This window comes from Heptranchias perlo, unplaced genomic scaffold, assembly GCF_035084215.1.
Source record: "Heptranchias perlo isolate sHepPer1 unplaced genomic scaffold, sHepPer1.hap1 HAP1_SCAFFOLD_143, whole genome shotgun sequence".
Lineage (NCBI taxonomy): Eukaryota > Metazoa > Chordata > Chondrichthyes > Hexanchiformes > Hexanchidae > Heptranchias > Heptranchias perlo.
This window is the reverse complement of record NW_027138678.1, coordinates 128309-150000: the sequence shown is the minus strand read 5'-3', so window position 1 is coordinate 150000 and position 21692 is coordinate 128309. Positions and strand designations below refer to the sequence as shown.

The 21692-nt window shown below is 53.9% G+C and overlaps 1 protein-coding gene across 1 annotated transcript in view; it reads right to left on the bottom strand.

Moving 5' to 3' along the window:
* Window positions 1–8691, bottom strand: part of LOC137308895 (uncharacterized) — a 48505-nt gene extending 39814 nt beyond the window's left edge. The window contains exons 1-4 of the mRNA XM_067977332.1: window positions 8601–8691; window positions 7916–8203; window positions 3408–3713; window positions 2344–2646 (exon numbers count right to left, since the gene is read on the bottom strand). Coding sequence (XP_067833433.1) covers window positions 2344–2646; window positions 3408–3713; window positions 7916–8203; window positions 8601–8691 — 988 coding nt within the window. The remainder of the gene's footprint in view (window positions 1–2343; window positions 2647–3407; window positions 3714–7915; window positions 8204–8600) is intronic.
* Between the last annotated feature and the right edge of the window lie 13001 nt (window positions 8692–21692).

Sequence of the window (21692 nt, the reverse complement as noted above, 5' to 3'; positions counted from 1 at the left end):
CTCCGGGACAGGGAAACGCCTGACATTCCCGTCTTTTTCTTTTCGGTCATGGGATGTGGGCGAGGCCGGCATTTATCTCCCACCCCTTGAGAAGGTGGTGGTGAGCCGCCTTCTTGAACCGCTGCAGTCCGGGTGGTGAAGGTTCTCCCACAGTGCTGTTAGTTCCAGGATTTTGACCCAGTGACGATGAAGGAACGGCCGATATATTTCCAAGTCGGGATGGTGTGTGACTCGGAGGGGAACGTGCAGGTGGGTGTTGTTCCCATGTGCCTGCTGCCCTTGTCCTTCACGGTGGGAGAGGTCGCGGGTTTGGGAGGTGCTGTCGAAGAAGCCTTGGCGAGTTGCTGCAGTGCATCCTGTGGATGGTCCACACTGCAGCCACGGTGCGCCGGTGGTGAAGGGAGTGAATGTTTAAGGTGGTGGATGGGGTGCCAATCAAGCGGGCTGCTTTGCCCTGGATGGTGTCGAGCTTCTCGAGTGTTGTCGGAGCTGCACTCATCCAGGCAAGTGGAGGGTATTCCATCACACTCCTGACTTGTGCCTTGGAGATGGTGGAAAGGCTTTGGGGAGTCAGGAGGTGAGTCACTCGCCGCAGAAAACCCAGTGTGGCCCCGATCCTGGACTGCTCTTATTCTCTGTTACATGAACAAGGGACAGGAGAGATGTCCTTGCCATGGAGGGAGTGCGACGAAGGTTCACCAGACTGATCCCTGGGACGGCAGGACTGACGTATGAGGAGAGATTGGGCCGACTCGGCCTGTATTCACTCGAGTTTGGAAGAACGAGAGGTGATCTCATCGAAACGTATAAAATTCTAACAGGACGAGACAGACGAGATGCAGGGAGGATGTTCCCGATGGCTGGGGGAGTCCAGAACCAGGGGGTCGCAGTCTCAGGATACGGGGGGGTGGGACATTTAGAACCGAGATGAGGAGAACTTTCTTCACTCAGAGGGTGGTGAAGCTGTGGTAATAGTTTCCCTCCGTCTACCCTATCAAATCCTCAAACCATCTCAAACCCCTCGATTAGATCACCCCCTTCCGACTTCTACACTCGAGGGAATACAGGCCCGGTCTGTGCGACCTGCCCTGGTAATCTCACCGTCTTAGCCCCAGTAACAGGGCAGCTGGAGACTCCAAGAAGACATCAAGGGGTCGGTGGAGTGGGCGGACAAGTGGCAAATGGAGTTCAACCCGGAGAAGTGTGAGGTAATGGACTTAGGGAGGGCAAACAGTAAAAGGGGAGACGCAGTAAACGGGAATATATTGGGAGGGGCAGAGAGGGAGTGAGAGACCTTGGAGTGCATGTGCACAGGTCCCTGAAGGTGACAGTACAGGTAGATAAGGTTGTGAAGAAGGCATACGGAATGCTCTCCGTTATTAGCCGAGGGATAGATTACAAAAGCAGGGATGTCATGATGGAACTGTATAAAACGCTGGTAAGGCCACAGCTGGAGTATTGTGCGCAGTTCTGGTCACCGCATTACAGGAAGGAGGTAATTGCTCTGGAGAGAGTGCAGAGAAGATTTACAAGAATGTTGCCAGGGGCTTGAAAATTGCAGCAACGAGGAGAGATTGGATAGGCTGGGGTTGTTTTCCCTGGAGCAGAGGAGGCTGAGGGGGGACTTGATTGAGGTGTACAAAATTACGAGGGGCCCAGATGGAGTAGACAGGAAGTACCTGTTTCCCCTAGCGGAGAGTTCCAGAACTAGAGGATGGAGATTTAAGATGATTGGCGGAAGGATTAGAGGGGACATGAGGAGGAACTTTTTTACCCAGAGGGTGGTGGGTGTATGGAATTCGCTGCCCGAATTGGTGGGAGAGGCAGGGACCCTCAACTCTTTTTTAAAATGACCTGGACCTGCACCGAAAGTGTTGCAAGCTGCAGGGCTACGGACCGGGAGCTGGAAGGTGGGATTGGAACGGGCACCTGGTTGTCCTTCGAGCCGGCGCGGAAACGATGGGCCGAATGGCAACTCCCTCCCCCCTCCCCCCTCCTTCTCCGCTGTACCTTTTCCATGGTTCTAACCCCAAGCAACAAAAGGAGGCATTCGGGCGGGTGACCAAAGGCCTTGGTCAACGAGGTAGGTCTTGAGGAGCGTCCTCAAGCAAGGGGAGAGAGGCGGAGGGAGGGAATTCCAGAGCCTTGGGTCTCGGTGGCTGAAGGAACGGCCGCCAACAGACATTGGAGGAGGACGGTTCACAAGAGCCATTTTCAAGGCCTTTTTTTTGGGGGTGGAATTTGGACAACCAGATTTGGCGAGGCCGAGTTCTCTTCCCTCGCCTCCAATCTCAAGCCCTCTGCGCCTCCCTGTGAGGTTGCACCCTTCAGCCGTTCCCTTACCCGTCACGGTGACCTGGACCGGGTCGCTGATCGTTGAGTTCCGGTAAATTCCCGCCACTTTGGTTTCGTAGCGGCAAGTGCATTGGGCCGAGCCGCTGATATTCAGCGTGGGGAAGGCGGAGCTGGCCAGCCCGGACGCCTCTCCACCCTCGCCGCGCGTGAAAGTCTCTCGCCCGTCCACGTAGAAATAAAATCTGGCCACGGGATAGTGCTCGGGGGCACCGCACTCGACGGAAAAGCTTTCTCCTCTGATGTACAAGCCAGGCGACCTGTTCAAATGGATGGACGGTTTGGCTGGCTGATCTAGAAGGATGGAAGAAGACGCCTATTAACAACGCGGAGGCAGCTCGGTTGGGCGCGACGCATAACAGGCCAAGACCGATTTCATAGCAACATAGGAACAGGAGCAACCCTGGTTAGACCGCACCTGGAGCACTGTGAGCAGTTCTGGGCACCGCACCTTCGGAAGGACATATTGGCCTTGGAGGAAGTGCAGCGTAGGTTGACTGGAATGATACCCGGACTTCAAGGGTTAAGTTACGAGGAGAGATTACACAAATTGGGAGTTGTATTCTCTGGAGTTTCGAAGGTTAAGGGGTGATCTGATCGAAGTTTATAAGATATTAAGGGGAACGGATAGGGTGGATAGAGAGAAACTATTTCCGCTGGTTGGGGATTCTAGGAGTAGGGGGCACAGTCTAAAAATTAGAGCCAGACCTTTCAGGAGCGAGATTAGAAAACATTTCTACACACAAAGGGTGGTAGAAGTTTGGAACTCTCTTCCGCAAACGGCAATTGATGCTAGCTCAATTGCTAAATTTAAATCTGAGATAGATAGCTTTTTGGCAACCAAAGGGTATTAAGGGATATGGGCCAAAGGCAGGTATATGGAGTTAGATCACAGATCAGCCCATGATCTTATCGAATGGCGGAGCGGGGACGAGGGGCTGAATGGCCTCCTCCTGCTCCCACGGTACAATCCGTGGCTGGGACACACTGGCCGCCCCGACCCCCCGCCGTGAAACATTGAATCCTGAAACTGGAACATCGATATCAGCACAAACCTGTCACAATCACGTCCACGCTGGCACTGGTGGTAGAATTGTAAACTCTTGGCGGCCTCCACATCTGGAACCGACAGGCGTAGCGTCCTCCAGAGGTCGCGGTCACGTTTGCCAGCACGAAGGTGGCCTCACAAGTCGGACTTGAGGAGCTCATCAACGTGAAGTTTGCCTCTTCGCCGAACTTGAGGAGGGAATACCTGCACTCGGCGTGGTAACTGGGAGACGCGCATCGAATCCTCACCGTTTCGCCCCGGGCGTAGCTGCCAGGAGTTCTCGGCAAAGAGATGACCGAGCTCGGAGGCTTCTCTACGAAAAGAACGACAGGTCAGCCGACAAGCCAGCGAACCGATTGCATTTTGGCCGCCCAAATTGTGGGACCATCTCCGTCCTCAAGGAATTCACACAATGGTCCCGCGCGGGACGAGGCCCTTCGGTCCATCGTGCCTGTGCTGGCTCTGCGAGCGAGCGATCGAACCAGTCCCACAAGCCACCCCCCCTCCCTGCCCCGCTCTTTCCCCCGTATCCCTGTAACTTTTTCCCTTCGAGTATTTCTCCAATTCCCTTTTGAAAGTTATTATTGAATCTGCTTCTGCCGCCCTTTCAGGCAGCGAATTCCAGGTCAGAACAACTCGCTGCGTAAAAAAACATTCTCCCCCTCTCGCCAATCATGTTAAATCTGCGTCCTCTGGTGACCGACCCTTCTGCCACTGGAAAGACGATCAGCACCAATTCATTTCTCTGGGCGACAGTTTTACAGGGGGCGCAGGAGCAGAGCGACCTGGGGGTTAGCGGTACCAATAACCTGCTCACCGATGCTCAGTTTGGGTTCTGCCAGGACCACTCGGCTCCAGACCTCATTGCAGCCTTGGTCCAAACATGGACAAAAGAGCTGAATTCCAGAGGTGAGGTGAGAGAGACTGCCCTTGACATCAAGGCAGCATTTGACCGAGTGTGGCACCAAGGAGCCCGAGTAAAATTGAAGTCAATGGGAATCAGGGGGAAAACTCTCCAGTGGCTGGAGTCATACCGAGCACAAAGGAAGACGGTAGTGGTTGTTAGAGGCCAATCATCTCAGCCCCAGGGCATTGCTGCAGGAGTTCCTCAGGGCAGTGTCCGAGACCCAACCATCTTCAGCTGCTTCATCAATGACCTTCCCTCCATCGTAAGGTCAGAAATGGGGGTGTTCGCTGATGATTGCACAGTGTTCAGTTCCATTCGCAACCCCTCAGATAATGATCAGTCCAAGCCCGCATGCAGCAAGACCTGGACAACATCCAGGCTTGGGCTGATAAGTGGCAAGTAACATTCGCGCCAGATAAGTGCCAGGCAATGACCATCTCCAACAAGAGAGAGTCTAACCACCTCCCCTTGATATTCAACGGCATTACCATCGCCGAATCCCCCACCATCAACGTCCTGGGGGGGTCACCATTGAGCAGAAACTTAACTGGACCAGCCACATAAATACTGTGGCTACAAGAGCAGGTCAGAGGCTGGGTATTCTGCGGCGAGTGACTCACCTCCTGACTCCCCAAAGCCTTTCCACCATCTACAAGGCACAAGTCAGGAGTGTGATGGAATACTCTCCACTTGCCTGGATGAGTGCAGCTCCAACAACACTCAAGAAGCTCGACACCATCCAGGACAAAGCAGCCCGCTTGATTGGCACCCCATCCACCACCCTAAACATATATCGGCCGTTCCTTCATTGTCGCTGGGACAAAATCCTGGAACTCCCTTCCTAACAGCACTGTGGGAGAACCTTCACCACACGGACTGCAGCGGTTCAAGAAGGCGGCTCACCACCACCTTCTCAAGGGGCAATTAGGGATGGGCAATAAATGCTGCCCTTGTCCTTCTAGGTGGGAGAGGTCGCGGGTTTGGGAGGTGCTGTCGAAGAAGCCTTGGCGAGTTGCTGCAGTGCATCCTGTGGATGGTCCACACTGCAGCCACGGTGCGCCGGTGGTGAAGGGAGTGAATGTTTAGGGTGGTGGATGGGGTGCCAATCAAGCGGGCTGCTTTGTCCTGGATGGTGTCGAGCTTCTCGAGTGTTGTTGGAGCTGCACTCATCCAGGCAAGTGGAGAGTATTCCATCACACTCCTGACTTGTGCCTTGTAGATGGTGGAAAGGCTTTGGGGAGTCAGGAGGTGAGTCACTCACCGCAGAATACCCAGCCTCTGACCTGCTCTTGTAGCCACACTATTTATGTGGCTGGTCCAGTTAAGTTTCTGGTCAATGGTGACCCCCAGGACGTTGATGGTGGGGGATTCAGCAACGGTAATTGTTTGGCAATTGAGATCCGATCTCCACCCAGATTCCCGAGTTCTCCCACCCATTCACGCCCTGAACCCCATCCAGTAACCGAGTGATACCGCCAAGGCACTGGGAGAAAGATACAAGCAAACCCAAGGCTTGAGAGTGAAGCACTATTTTGCACGACTGTGATTTAAGGAATTTCGTTGGTCTCGATAGAGGCAAAGAATGAAAGAGGCAGCAGCAGACAAACACACTGGGGATCGTCTCACCTTGTCGATAATGTACTGGATCGGCTCCCCATCATACATCGGCCCCGATTGTAATCTCCATGGACTCCAATGGAAATCAACCAGGGCACAAATCGGGCAGTGGAAAAGCTTCGGAAGCCATGGGAGAGAAATCGATCGGTCTCTCCAACTGGAGGCCGACCCGCGCCTCGGCTTTAAGCCGGGGCGGGGCGGGGCGGGCGGGCCAGTTGGAAGCTCCAGATGGGGCAACGTTGACTTTAGCCGACGGTGTCGACAAATTTGCCGAATCGATGGAAGGAAAAATGGGCCGGGGAGTTCAAGGGTGGCCGAATTCATGTCGTCCAATTTCAGACTCTCGCCCAAAGTCAAAATCACCCTATGCCGCCCAGAGCGGATCTGAGAGCGCCCGTTTCTCACCCTCTCTGAGATTGAGTTTCGCCTGCCTTGTCCCGATAAACAAGCTCAGAAGAGTCCCCGTGAGATGCGTTGCAGGGTCTTGGCTCGTGTTCCCTTGAGTTTAGACTCTTAAGGGGTGATCTAATCGAGGTGACTGACGGGAGCCGATACGATCGATGGAGAAAATATTTCCTCTGGCACCATCTAACAATTAGAATCATAGAATCCTACAATGGTTACTTCCATTCGGCCCATCGAATCCACGCCGGCTGTACGCAAGAGCAATCCGGCCAGTCCCACTCCCCGGCCCGATCCCCGTAGCCCTGCAAATCTTTTCCCTTCAAGTCCTTATCCAGTTCCCTTTTTGAAGGCCATGATTGAATCTGCCTCCACCACCCCCTCGGGCAGTGCATTCCAGATCCTAACCACTCGCTGGGGAAAAAAGTTTCTCCTCATCTCACCTTTGGTTCTTTTGCCAATCACCTTAAATCTGTGTCCTCTGGTTCTTGACCCTTCCGCCAATGGGAGCAGTTTCTCTCTATCTACTCTGTCTGGACCCTTCATGATTTTGAACACCTCGATCAAATCTCCTCTCAACCGTCTCTGTTCCAAGGAGAACAACCCCAGCTTCTCCAGTCTATCCACGTAACTAAAGTCCCTCATCCCTGGAACCATTCTAGTAAATCTCCTCTGCACCCTCTCTAAGGCCTTCACATCTTTCCTAAAGTGCGGTGCCCAGAACTGGACCCAATACTCCAGTTGTGGCCGAACCAGTGTTTTATAAAGGTTCATCATGACTTCCTTACTTTTGTACTCTGTGCCTCTATTTATAAAGCCCAGGATCCCGTATGCTTTTTTAACCACTTTCTCAACCTGCCCTGCCACCTTCACTGATTTGTGCACAGATACCCCCAGATCTCTCTCTCCCCGTACCCCTTGATGCCTTTTGTGTCTAGAAATCTATCCAGCTCCTTCTTGAATATATTCGGTGACTCGGCCTCCGCTGCCTTCTGGGGTAGAGAATTCCACAGGTTCACCACCCTCCGAGTGAAGACATTTCTCCTCATCTCAGTCCTAAACGTCCCACCCCCCCGTATCCTGAGACTGTGACCCCCCTCGTTCTGGACCCCTCCCAGCCATCGGGAACATCCTCCCTGCATCTCGTCTGTCCAGTCCTGTTAGAATTTTATACATTTCAATGAGATCCCCTCTCATTCTTCTAAACTCGAGTGAATACAGGCCGAGTCGACCCAATCTCTCCTCATACGACAGTCCTGCCATCCCAGGGATCAGTCTGGTGAACCTTCGTTGCACTCCCTCCATGGCAAGGACATCCTTCCTCAGATAAGGAGACCAAAACTGCACACAATACTCCAGATGTGGTCTCACCAAGGCCCTGTATAACTGCAGTAAGACATCCCTGCTCCTGTACTCAAATCCTCTTGCAATGAAGGCCAACATACCATTCGCCTTCCCAACTGCTTGCTGCACCTGAATGCTCGCTTTCAGCGACTGGTGTACAAGGACACCCAGGTCCCTTTGAACATCAACATTTCCCCAATCTACCACCCATTTCTGTAATAATCGTCCCCCTGTGCAGCACATACCAGGGTCGGTGACGACCAGCGGCTCACTGTGAGGCGAGACGTACAGGCGTCCCGAGACTTGGACGCTGTACCGGCAGGTGTAGTAATCCCACTGGCTGTCGTCTGTCTGTCGTGGGGCCGAGAAGGTATAATGTGTCAGCCTGCCGTAAGCCACCTGGGAATCGAAGCTCTCCTCCTCGCTGTTCCTGAAGAGTTCAAACCTGCTTTCCGGAATAGGTGAGCCGCACTCGATGCCAGCGTTCCCGAAATATCTCGGTCGGAGGGTTATCCCCGGCTTCGGGAGTTGATCTGGGGAGACAAAAAAAAAAAAACGGGTCGGGGCTTTGACTCTTGTGGGGGACGTCTCAAATCGCTGGACAGACCACGGATTGGGAGGGCAGAGAATCGTCCCTTTCTGCAGTGACGCCCGAGATACCAAACGCCATAACCGCGAGTCATCCTTGGAATCGCAGGGTCACGGAAAATTCACGGCCGAGAAACGAGCTCTATCCAGGCTCCCCCTACGCCTCAATCGAATTGCCCCTCAGCCTCCTCTGTTCCGAGGAGAACAACCCCAGCCCACCCAATCTTTCCTCACGGCTAAGATTCTCCAGCCCTGGCCACGCTCTCCTCCGCCCCCCCACCCCTCTCCAGCCCGATCGCGTCCTTCGAGAAGATCGGGGAGTAATGAAGAGTCATTTCTCACCTGTCACTGTGATCTGTATGGGGGAACTCGCCGTAGAGTTGATAAACCTGCCAGCGATTGTTATCTTGTACTTGCAGGTGCAATTGTACATGCCCGAGGCGCTGATATCGTTCACCGTGAATGTGGCAATGGTAGTTTTCTGGTGCCTAACGTAGCTGCGTTGCTCGATGGACAAGTAGAAAGCACTGACCGTGTAGTAACTGGGGGCAGTGCACGTTACGGCCACCGTCTCGCCTCGCACGAACAGAGCTGAGATCCGATTTACGCTTATCTGCGGGCCGGCGGCCTGGTCTGAAACAAACCAAACATAAAACTCACGCAGGGTGCGATGCGAGAAATGACTATCAGGGAAGACTGAAGAGGCTGGGACGAAGACCAAGGGGTGACCTGATCGAGGGCCTTTAAGATCGTGAAAGGGTTTTCGATAGGGTAGACGTAGAGAAGATGTCTCCACTTGTGGGGGGAGAGACCAGAACTCGAGGAGGGCCATAAATATAAGATAGTCACCAATAAATCCAATCGGGAATTCAGGAGAAACTTCTATCCCCAGAGAGTGGTGAGAATGTGGAACTCGCTCCCACAAGGAGTAGTCGAGGGGAATAGTGTGGATGGATTTAAGAGGAATCTAGATAAACACATGAGGGAGAAAGGAATAGAAGGATAGGGTGAGATGGAGTAGGGAGGGAGGAGGCTCGTGCGGAGCATAAACACCGGGATAGACCAGTTGGGCCGAATGGCCTGTTTCTGTGCTGGACACTCGACGTAAAACGAGGTGAAAAGAACGTTTGATTGGAGGAACGACCTGTGACGGGAGAGATCTTTGGTGAAACAAATGGCTGATGGCTTCAGTGTGCTTTTAGAAGCATCAGGATTGATGGAGATTAAGGCGCTCTCCAGGAATGGCGTCCAGCCCCATTTATCAGGCTGGCTGCCCTAGGGAGCGGCAGCGGGAGGTGAGAGAGAGAAAGAGAGAGGGAGAGAGAGAGAGGGACATCAACCAGTGCTGGAGTGGAAGATCGGGGGGGGGGGGTGGGGGGGAGAGGGGAAGATCGGGGGAGAGGAAGATCAGGGGGAGAGGGGAAGATCAGGGGGAGAGGAAGATCAGGGGGAGAGGGGAAGATCGGGGGAGAGGAAGATCAGGGGGAGAGGGGAAGATCAGGGGAGAGGAAGATCAGGGGGAGAGGGGAAGATCGGGGGAGAGGAAGATCAGGGGGAGAGGGGAAGATCGGGGGGAAAGGGGAAGATCAGGGGGAGAGGAAGATCAGGGGGAGAGGGGAAGATCAGGGGGAGAGGAAGATCAGGGGGAGAGGGGAAGATCAGGGAGAGGGGAAGATCAGGGGGAGAGGAAGATCAGGGGGAGAGGGGAAGATCGGGGGGAAAGGGGAAGATCAGGGGGAGAGGGGAAGATCAGGGGGAGAGGGGAAGATCGGGGGGAGAGGGGAAGATCGGGGGGGAGAGGGGAAGATCAGGGGGAGAGGAAGATCAGGGGGAGAGGAAGATCAGGGGGAGAGGGGAAGATCAGGGGGAGAGGAAGATCAGGGGGAGAGGGGAAGATCGTGGGAGAGGAAGATCAGGGGGAGAGGGGAAGATCGGGGGGAAAGGGGAAGATCAGGGGGAGAGGAAGATCAGGGGGAGAGGGGAAGATCGGGGGGAAAGGGGAAGATCAGGGGGAGAGGAAGATCAGGGGGAGAGGGGAAGATCAGGGGGAGAGGAAGATCAGGGGGAGAGGGGAAGATCGGGGGGAGAGGGGAAGATCGGGGGGAAAGGGGAAGATCAGGGGGAGAGGAAGATCAGGGGGAGAGGGGAAGATCAGGGGGAGAGGAAGATCAGGGGGAGAGGGGAAGATCGGGGGGAAAGGGGAAGATCAGGGGGAGAGGAAGATCAGGGGGAGAGGGGAAGATCAGGGGGAGAGGAAGATCAGGGGGAGAGGGGAAGATCGGGGGGAAAGGGGAAGATCAGGGGGAGAGGAAGATCAGGGGGAGAGGGGAAGATCAGGGGGAGAGGAAGATCAGGGGGAGAGAGGAAGATCAGGGGGAGAGGGGAAGATCAGGGGGAGAGGAAGATCAGGGGGAGAGGGGAAGATCAGGGGGAGAGGGGAAGATCAGGGGGAGAGGAAGATCAGGGGGAGAGGGGAAGATCGGGGGGAAAGGGGAAGATCAGGGGGAGAGGGGAAGATCAGGGGGAGAGGAAGATCAGGGGGAGAGGAAGATCAGGGGGAGAGGGGAAGATCAGGGGGAGAGAAAGATCAGGGGGAGAGGGGAAGATCGGGGGGAGAGGGGAAGATCGGGGGGAGAGGGGAAGATCGGGGGGGAAAGGGGAAGATCAGGGGGAGAGGAAGATCAGGGGGAGAGGAAGATCAGGGGGAGAGGAAGATCAGGGGGAGAGGGGAAGATCAGGGGGAGAGGAAGATCAGGGGGAGAGGGGAAGATCAGGGGGAGAGGAAGATCAGGGGGAGAGGGGAAGATCAGGGGGAGAGGAAGATCAGGGGGAGAGGGGAAGATCGAGGGGAGAGGGGAAGATCAGGGGGAGAGGGGAAGATCGGGGGGAGAGGGGAAGATCAGGGGGAGAGGGGAAGATCGGGGGGAGAGGAAGATCAGGGGGAGAGGGGAAGATCGGGGGGAAAGGGGAAGATCAGGGGGAGAGGAAGATCAGGGGGAGAGGGGAAGATCGGGGGGAGAGGGGAAGATCGGGGGGAGAGGGGAAGATCGTGGGAGAGGAAGATCAGAGGGAGAGGGGAAGATCAGGGGGAGAGGAAGATCAGGGGGAGAGGAAGATCAGGGGGAGAGGGGAAGATCGGGGGGAAAGGGGAAGATCAGGGGGAGAGGAAGATCAGGGGGAGAGGGGAAGATCGGGGGGAAAGGGGAAGATCAGGGGGAGAGGAAGATCAGGGGGAGAGGGGAAGATCGGGGGGAGAGGGGAAGATCAGGGGGAGAGGGGAAGATCGGGGGGAAAGGGGAAGATCAGGGGGAGAGGGGAAGATCGGGGGGGAAAGGGGAAGATCAGGGGGAGAGGAAGATCAGGGGGAGAGGGGAAGATCAGGGGGAGAGGGGAAGATCGTGGGAGAGGAATATCAAGGGGAGAGGGGAAGATCAGGGGGAGAGGGGAAGATCGGGGGGGAAAGGGGAAGATCAGGGGGAGAGGAAGATCAGGGGAGAGGGGAAGATCGGGGGGAAAGGGGAAGATCAGGGGGAGAGGGGAAGATCGGGGAGGGAGAGGGGAAGATCAGGGGGAGAGGAAGATCAGGGGGAGAGGGGAAGATCGGGGGGAAAGGGGAAGATCAGGGGGAGAGGGGAAGATCGGGGGGGAAAGGGGAAGATCAGGGGGAGAGGAAGATCAGGGGGAGAGGGGAAGATCAGGGGGAGAGTAAGATCAGGGGGAGAGGGGAAGATCAGGGGGAGAGGAAGATCAGGGGGAGAGGGGAAGATCAGGGGGAGAGGAAGATCAGGGGGAGAGGGGAAGATCGGGGGGGAAAGGGGAAGATCAGGGGGAGAGGAAGATCAGGGGGAGAGGGGAAGATCAGGGGGAGAGGGGAAGATCAGGGGGAGAGGGGAAGATCGGGGGGAGAGGAAGATCAGGGGGAGAGGAAGATCAGGGGGAGAGGGGAAGATCAGGGGGAGCGGAAGATCAGGGGGAGAGGGGAAGATCGGGGGGAAAGGGGAAGATCAGGGGGAGAGGAAGATCAGGGGGAGAGGGGAAGATCGGGGGGAAAGGGGAAGATCAGGGGGAGAGGAAGATCAGGGGGAGAGGGGAAGATCGGGGGGAAAGGGGAAGATCAGGGGGAGAGGAAGATCAGGGGGAGAGGGGAAGATCAGGGGGAGAGGAAGATCAGGGGGAGAGGAAGATCAGGGGGAGAGGGGAAGATCGGGGGGAAAGGGGAAGATCAGGGGGAGAGGAAGATCAGGGGGAGAGGGGAAGATCGGGGGGAAAGGGGAAGATCAGGGGGAGAGGAAGATCAGGGGGAGAGGGGAAGATCGTGGGAGAGGAAGATCAGAGGGAGAGGGGAAGATCAGGGGGAGAGGGGAAGATCAGGGGGAGAGGGGAAGATCAGGGGGAGAGGGGAAGATCGGGGGGAAAGGGGAAGATCAGGGGGAGAGGAAGATCAGGGGGAGAGGGGAAGATCGGGGGGAAAGGGGAAGATCAGGGGGAGAGGAAGATCAGGGGGAGAGGGGAAGATCAGGGGGAGAGGAAGATCAGGGGGAGAGGAAGATCAGGGGGAGAGGGGAAGATCGGGGGGAAAGGGGAAGATCAGGGGGAGAGGAAGATCAGGGGGAGAGGGGAAGATCAGGGGGAGAGGGGAAGATCGGGGGGAAAGGGGAAGATCAGGGGGAGAGGAAGATCAGGGGGAGAGGGGAAGATCGGGGGGAGAGGGGAAGATCGGGGGGAGAGGGGAAGATCGTGGGAGAGGAAGATCAGAGGGAGAGGGGAAGATCAGGGGGAGAGGGGAAGATCGGGGGAGAGGGGAAGATCGTGGGAGAGGAATATCAAGGGGAGTGGGGAAGATCAGGGGGAGAGGGGAAGATCAGGGGGAGAGGGGAAGATCAGGGGGAGAGGGGAAGATCGTGGGAGAGGAAGATCAGAGGGAGAGGGGAAGATCGGGGGGAGAGGGGAAGATCGGGGGGAGAGGGGAAGATCGGGGGGAGAGGGGAAGATCAGGGAGGGAGAGGGGAAGATCGGGGGGAGAGGGGAAGATCGGGGGGAGAGGGGAAGATCGGGGGGGAGAGGGGAAGATCGGGGGGAGAGGGGAAGATCGGGGGGAGAGGGGAAGATCAGGGGGAGAGGGGAAGATCGGGGGGAGAGGGGAAGATCGTGGGAGAGGAAGATCAGAGGGAGAGGGGAAGATCGGGGGGAGAGGGGAAGATCGGGGGGAGAGAGGAAGATCGGGGGGAGAGGGGAAGATCAGGGAGGGAGAGGGGAAGATCGGGGGGAGAGGGGAAGATCGGGGGGAGAGGGGAAGATCGGGGGGGAGAGGGGAAGATCGGGGGGAGAGGGGAAGATCGGGGGGAGAGGGGAAGATCGGGGGGGAGAGGGGAAGATCGGGGGGGAGAGGGGAAGATCGGGGGGAGAGGGGAAGATCGGGGGGAGAGGGGAAGATCGGGGGGGAGAGGGGAAGATCAGGGGGAGAGGGGAAGATCGGGGGGGAGAGGGGAAGATCAGGGGGGAGAGGGGAAGATCAGTGGGGAGAGGGGACGATCGGGCGGACAACGGGCGGGGGGGTGAAGAGGGGGAGATTGGAGAAGGAGACATCGGTCATCGGACCTCAATTCACCATCTGGGTGTCCTCGTACATGAAACACAAAAAGTCAACATACAGGTGCAGCAGGTAATCCGGAAGGCAAACGGAATATTGGCCTTTATCTCTAGGGGGATGGAGTATAAAAGCAGGGAAGTCATGCTCCAACTGTACAGGGTGCTGGTGAGACCACACCTGGAGTACTGCGGACAGTTCTGGTGCCCTTATTTAAGGAAGGACATACTTGCATTGGAGGCAGTTCAGAGAAGGTTCACTCGGTTGATTCCGGGTATGGAAGGGTTGTCTTATGAGGAAAGATTGAACAGGTTGGGTCTCTACTCATTGGAGTTTCGAAAAATGAGAGGAGATCTTATTGAAACAGACAGGATTCTGAGGGGACTCGATAGGGTAGATGCTGAGAGGATGTTACCCCTCATGGGGGAATCTAAAACTAGGGGGCATAGTCTCAGAATAAGGGGTCGCCCGTTTAAGACGGAAATTAGGAGGAATTTCTTCTCCCAGAGGGTCGTGAATCTTTGGAATTCTTGACCCCAAAAAGCCGTGGAGGCTGAGTCATTGAATACATTCAAGGCTGAGTTAGACCAATTTTTGAGCAGCGAGGGAGACAAAAGACGTGGGGAAAGGGCGGGGAAAGTGGAGTTGAGGTAAAAATCAGATCAGCCATGATCTCACTGAATGGGGGAGCAGGCTCGAGGGGCCGAATGGCCCAATCCTGCTCCTATCTCTTCTGGTCTTACGGTCAATCAGGAGCCCAGGTTCTAACTTCGTAATCTGTCACGGGTAAAGCGCCTTAAACGCCTCAAGGGGGCCGACTATAATTAGCCAGAGGTCGTCGTGCCAAACCCGCCATCTTACCGTCAACAAATATCTGCACTGCTCTGCTCTCTGTTGAGTTGTGAGTCCTCCCATCTCGCTGTAACTGATACGTGCAAGTGTAGTTTCCCTGGTGAGAGCTGTTTACGTCAGCAAGGCGGAAAATGATGCTTTCACGTGTCCCTCGCCTTGCCTCGGGCGGGGAGGTGGTCTCCCTATTCATCTTCCGCAGGTAAAACGTAGCGTTTGCGTTGTAGCTGTCAGTGGCGCATGTGATATCGATGGTTTCCCCGTTAATAAATCCACCGCTCATCCTGGACAGGTAGATGCTGGGACTTCTTGGTTGATCTGGAATGGTTCGAACGAGAGTTGGAACATGGTGAGATGCTGTCTTACCAACGACAAGATGGCAGAGGTGCAAGGTCATCCTCCTTTTCTGTGATACTCGTAGAAATATTGAATGATGGAGCACGGAAGGAGGCCGTTCAGCCCATCGAGTCCGCGTCTGCTCCTTGAAGAATTACCACAAGGTGGGATTTCCAACACCTCATGCCATCAATCCCATCCGCATGGACCTCTGGGGTCAACCAGAGTTCTCAGTGGGCTGCACATTTACCTCCGAGTCGGAAAGTTGAGGGTCCAAGTCCCACTACAGAGACGTGAGCACAGAAAAAAATCCAGCCTGACACTCCCAGAGCAGCACCGAGGGAGCGCCGCGCTGTCGGAGGGTCGGTACCGAGGGAGCGCCGCGCTGTCGGAGGGTCGGTACCGAGGGAGCGCCGCGCTGTCGGAGGGTCGGTACCGAGGGAGCGCCGGGCTGTCGGAGAGTCGGTACCGAGGGAGCACCGCGCTGTCGGAGGGTCGGTACCGAGGGAGCGCCGGGCTGTCGGAGAGTCGGTACCGAGGGAGCACCGCGCTGTCGGAGGGTCGGTACCGAGGGAGCGCCGCGCTGTTGGAGGGTCGGTACCGAGGGAGCGCCGCACTGTCAGAGGGTCAGTACTGAGGGAGTGTTGCACTGTCGGAGGTGCCGTCTTTCGGATGAGTATGTTAAACCGAGGCCCCGTCTGCCCCTCTCACGCGGACGTAAAAAGATCCCAAGGCCGTTATTTCGAAGAAGAGCAGGGGGGAGTTCTCCCACCAACCAACTTTTTATTATTCGTTCATGGGACGTGGGCGTCGCTGGCGAGGCCGGCATTTATTGCCCATCCCTGATTGCCCCTTGAGAAGGTGGTGGTGAGCCGCCTTCTTGAACCGCTGCAGTCCGTGTGGTGAAGGTTCTCCCACAGTGCTGTTGGGAAGGGAGTTCCAGGATTTTGACCCAGCGACGATGAAGGGACGGACGATATATTTCCAAGTCGGGATGCTGTGTGACTCGGAGGGGAACGTGCAGGTGGTGTTGTTCCCATGTGCCTGATGCTCTTGTCCTTCTAGGTGGGAGAGGTCGCGGGTTTGGGAGGTGCTGTCGAAGAAGCCTTGGCGAGTTGCTGCAGTGCATCCTGTGGATGGTCCACACTGCAGCCACTGTGTGCCGGTGGTGAAGGGAGTGAATGTTTAGGGTGGTGGATGGGGTGCCAATCAAGCGGGCTGCTTTGCCCTGGATGGTGTCGAGCTTCTTGAGTGTTGTTGGAGCTGCACTCATCCAGGCAAGTGGAGAGTATTCCATCACACTCCTGACTTGTGCCTTGTAGATGGTGGAAAGGCTTTGGGGAGTCAGGAGGTGAGTCACTCGCCGCAGAATACCCAGCCTCTGACCTGCTCTTGTAGCCACAGTATTTATGTGGCTGGTCCAGTTAAGTTTCTGGTCAATGGTGACCCCCCAGGATGTTGATGGTGGGGGATTCGGCGATGGTAATGCCGTTAAATGTCAAGGGGAGGTGGTTAGACTCTCTCTTGTTGGAGATAGTCATTGCCTGGCACGGATATTACTTGCCACTTATCAGCCCAAGCCTGGATGTTGTCCAGATCTTGCTGCATGCGGGCTCGGACTGCCTCATTATCCGAGGGGTTGCGAATGGAACTGAACACTGTGCAATCATCAGCGAACATCCCCATTTCTGACCAAAAGCATCAAAAAACAGAAGGTCTAGCCATTGCCTCATTGCTGTTGGTGGGATCTTGCTGTGCGCAAAATTGGCTGCCCCGTTTCCTAGGTTACAACTGCCCTTCACGAATGCACTTCCTTGGCTTGATAGCGCCCTGAGGTCATGTTATATCATCGCATGTGCTTTCTTAAAACGGTCGGTGTGGGAAGTTCCTTTCCTGTTTTGGTCATGTTAAATATTGACCGGTCCCTTACCTGAACACTGGACGCTAACGTCACGTTGGATGCGATGTCTCACGACCAGACTTAGGCTGCAGAGCCAAAGTGCAGCCTCTGCACCGGTGCAGCGGACGTAGTTCACGATAACCGGCCCGGTCCCTCGGCCGTAGCTCGCGTTGTAGAGGGCAGATCGAGCGAAACCACATCCCAGATACCTGCAGGCTACTTCCGCATCCGGGAGGGTCCAGAACGGGTCACAAATCCGACCCCACTGCCAGTTGTAATAGATTTCCAGCCTTCCGGTGCAGGAATTCGGCCCACCAGCGAGTCTCAGCTTGATATCATCTGAAACGTAAATGGGATTGAGTCCAGTCGGAATTTCTTGGCTTTGGTCTAGATAATCCAAATACATCTAAAGACCCTGGGCTAGGATCTCGTAAAGGTACGTCAGTACAGGGCTCATTATCGTGACGGTAAGGGAGACCTGGCTGAAACCTGGCTCAGGATTGGGTACTAAATATCCCCGGATACAAGGTGCTCAGGAAAGATAGGAGATGGGGCCAGTATTGATTAAGGAGAATATTGCAGTGCTGGAGAGAGAGGATGTCCTGGAAGGGTCAAGGACAGAATCTATTTGGCTGGAGTTAAGAAACAATAGCGGTGCCATTACACTACTGGGTGTATTCTATCGACGAGAGGGAAGGAGATAGAGGAGCAAATTTGCAGGGAAATTACAGAGAGGGGCAAGATCCATAGAGTGGTAATAATGGGGGACTTCAACTATCCTAATATAGACTGGGATAGTAATATAAGGGGCAGAGAGGGGGGAGGAATTTCTGAAGTGTGTTCAGGGGAACTTTCTTGATCTCCGGCCCAACGAGGAAGGAGGCATCGCTGGACCTGGTTCTGGGGAAGGAGGTGGGCCAAATGGAGCAAGTGTCAGTGGGGGAGCATTTAGGGAACAGTGATCATAATATCACAAGGTTTAGGTTAGTTATGGAAAAGGACACGGACCACCCTAAAGTAAAAATACTCAATTGGAGGAGGGCCAATTTCGATGGGATGAGAACAGATCTGGCCCGGGTAAATTGGAATCAAAGATCGGCAGGCAAAAGTGTAATCGGACAATGGGTGGCCTTTAAGGAGGAGATGGTTCGGGTACAGTCTGGGTACATTCCCACCAGGGAGAAAGGTAGGGAAACTAAAGCCAGAGCTCCCTGGATGACGGACGAGATAGAGAGTAAAATGAAGCAGAAAAAAGGGGGCGTATGACAGATGTCAGGTTGATAACACAAGTGAGAACCAGGCAGAATATAGAAAGTTCAGAGGGGAAGTGAAAAAGGAAATGAGAGGGGCAAAGAGAGAGTATGAGAATAGACTGGCAGCCAACATAAAAGGGAATCCAAAAGTCTTCTACAGGCTGTAAACAGTAAACGGGTAGTGAGAGGAGGGGTGGGGCCGATTAGGCACCAAAAAGGAGATCTACTCATGGAGGCAGAGGGGATGGCCGAGGTACTCAGTGAGTACTTTACATCTGTCTTTACCAAGGAAGAAGATGCTGCCAGAGTCTCAGTGAAGGAAGATGCAGTTGAGATACTGGATGGGCTAAAAATTGATAAAGCGGAGGTACTAGAAAGGCCGGCTGTACTTAAAGTAGATAAGTCACCCGGTCCGGATGGGATGCACCATACGTTGCTGAGGGAAGTAAGGGTGGAAATTGCGGAGGGACTGGCCATAATCGTCCAAGCATCCTTAGATACGGGGGTGGTGACAGAGGACTGGAGAATTGCAAATGTCACACCCTCGTTCAAAAAAGGGTGTCAGGATAAACCCAGCAACTACAGGCCGGTCAGTTTAACATCGGTGGTGGGGAAACTTTTAGAAACTATAATCCGGGACAGAATGAACAGTCACTTGGACAAGTGTGGATTGATTGGGGAAAGCCAGCACGGGTTTGTTAAAGGCAAATCGTGTTTAACTAACTCGATTGAGTTTTTTGATGAGGTAACAGAGAGGGTCGATGAGGGCAGTGCGGTGGATGTGGTGTATATGGACTTTCAAAAGGCGTTTGATAAAGTACTGCATGGTAGGCTTGTCATCAAGATTGCGGCCCGTGGAATAAAGGGGGCAGTAGCAACATGGATACAGAATTGTCTAAGGGACAGGAAACAGAGAGCAGTGGTGAATGGTTGTTTTTCGGACTGGAGGGAGGTGTACACTGGTGCTCCCCAGGTGTCGGTGCTGGGACCACTGCCTTTCTTGATATATATTAATGACTTGTACTCGGGTATACAGGGCACAATTTCCAAATTTGCAGATGACACAAAACTTGGAAGGGTAGTGAACAGTGAGGAGGATAGTGATAGACTTCAAGAGGATATAGACAGGCTGGTGGAATGGGCGGACTCGTGGCAGATGAAATTTAACACAGAGAAGTGCGAAGTGATACATTTTGGCAGGAAGAACGAGGAGAGGCAATATAAACTTGAGGGCACAACTCTAAAAGGGGTACAGGAACAGAGAGATCTGGGGGTATATGTGCACAAATCATTGAAGGTGGCAGGACAGGTTGAGAAAGTGGTTAAAAAAGCAAACGGGATCCTGGGCTTTATAAATAGAGGCACAGAGTACAAAAGCAAGGAAGTGATGATGAACCTTTATAAAACACTGGTTTGGCCACAACTGGAGCATTATGTCCAGATCTGGGCCCCGCACTTTAGGAAAGATGTGAAGGCCTTAGAGAGGGTGCAGAGGAGATTTACTGGAATGGTTCCAGGGATGAGGGACTTCAGTTACATGGATAGACTGGAGAAGCTGGGATTGTTCTCCTTGGAACAGAGAAAGATACATGAACACAAGAACATGAGAAATAGGAGCAGGAGTAGGCCACTCGGCCCCTTGAGCCTGCTCCGCCATTCAATCAGATCATGGCTGATCTTCGACCTCAACTCCACGATCCCCATATCCCTTGATTCCCCGAGAGTCCAAAAATCCATCCATCTCAGCCTTGAATGTACTCAATGACTGAGCATCCACAGCCCTCTGGGGTAGAGAATTCCAAAGATTCACCACCCTCTGAGTGAAGAAATTCCTCCTCATCTCAGTCTTGAATGGCCGACCCCTTATCCTGAGACTATGCCCCCTCGTTCTAGACTCTCCGGCCAAGGGAAAACAGCCTCTCAGCATCTACCCTGTCAAGCCCCCTCAGAATCTGATATGTTTCAATGAGATCACCTCTCATTCTTCTAAACTCCAGAGAGTATTGGCCCATTCTACTCAATCTCTCCTCATAGGACAACCCTCTCCTCCCAGGAATCAATCTAGTGAACCTTCGTTGCACTGCCTCTAAGGCAAGTATATCCTTCCTTGGATAAGGAGACCAAAACTGTACACAGTACTCCAGGTGAGGTCTCACTAAAGCCCTGTACAATTGCAGCAAGACTTCCTCACTCTTGTACTCCAACCCCCTTGTAATAAAGACCAACATGGCATTTGTCTTCCTAATTACTTGCTGTACCTCCCTGTTAACTTTTTGTGTTTCTTGTACGAGGACACCCAAATCCCTCTGAACACCAACATTTAATAGTTTCTCACCATTTAGAAAAATATTCTGTTTTCTATTCTTCCTACCAAAGTGAATAAACTCACATTTCCCCACATTATACTCCATCTGCCACCTTCTTGCCCACTCACTGAACCTGTCTATATCCCTTTGCAGACTCTGTGTCCTCCTCACAGCTTACTCTCCCACCTAGCTTTGTATCATCAGCAAACTTGGATACATTACACTCGGTCCCTTCATTTAAGTCATTAATATAGATTGTAAATAGCTGAGGCCCAAGCACTGATCCTTGCGGTATCCCACTAGTTACAGCCTGCCAGCCTGAGAATGACCCGTTTATCCCTACTCTCTGTTTTCTGTCCGTTAACCAATCCTCTATCCATGATAATATATTACCCCCAATCCCATGAGCCCTTAACTTGTGTAACAACCTTTTATGTGGCACCTTATCGAATGCCTTTTGAAAATCCAAATATACTACATCCACTGGTTCCCCCTTATCGACCCTGCTCGTTACATCCTCAAAGAACTCTAATAAATTTATCAAACATGATTTCCCTTTCATAAAACCATGTTGACTCTGCCTGATCATATTATGATTTTCTAAGTGTCCTGTTACTACGTCCTTAATAATGTTTTCCAGTATTTTCCCGATGACCGATGTCAGGCTAACTGGCCTGTCGTTCCCTGTTTTCTCTCTCCCTCCTTTCTTGACTAACAGGGTTACATTTGTGACCTTCCAATCTAGAATCGAGGGAATTTTGCAAGATCACAACCAATGCATCCACGATCTCTGAAGCCACCTCTTTTAAAACCCTAGGACGTTGGCCATCTGATCCAGGGGATTTGTCGGCTTTTAGTCCCAATAATCTTTCTGGTACTTTTTCTATATTAATCTTAATTAATTTAAGTCCCTCACCCAGGCTTGTCCTTCTAGGTGGGAGAGGTCGCGGGTTTGGGAGGTGCTGTCGAAGAAGCCTTGGCGAGTTGCTGCAGTGCATCCTGTGGATGGTCCACACTGCAGCCACGGTGCGCCGGTGGTGAAGGGAGTGAATGTTTAGGGTGGTGGATGGGGTGCCAATCAAGCGGGCTGCTTTGCCCTGGATGGTGTCGAGCTTCTTGAGTGTTGTTGGAGCTGCACTCATCCAGGCAAGTGGAGAGTATTCCATTACACTCCTGACCTGTGCCTTGTAGATGGTGGAAAGG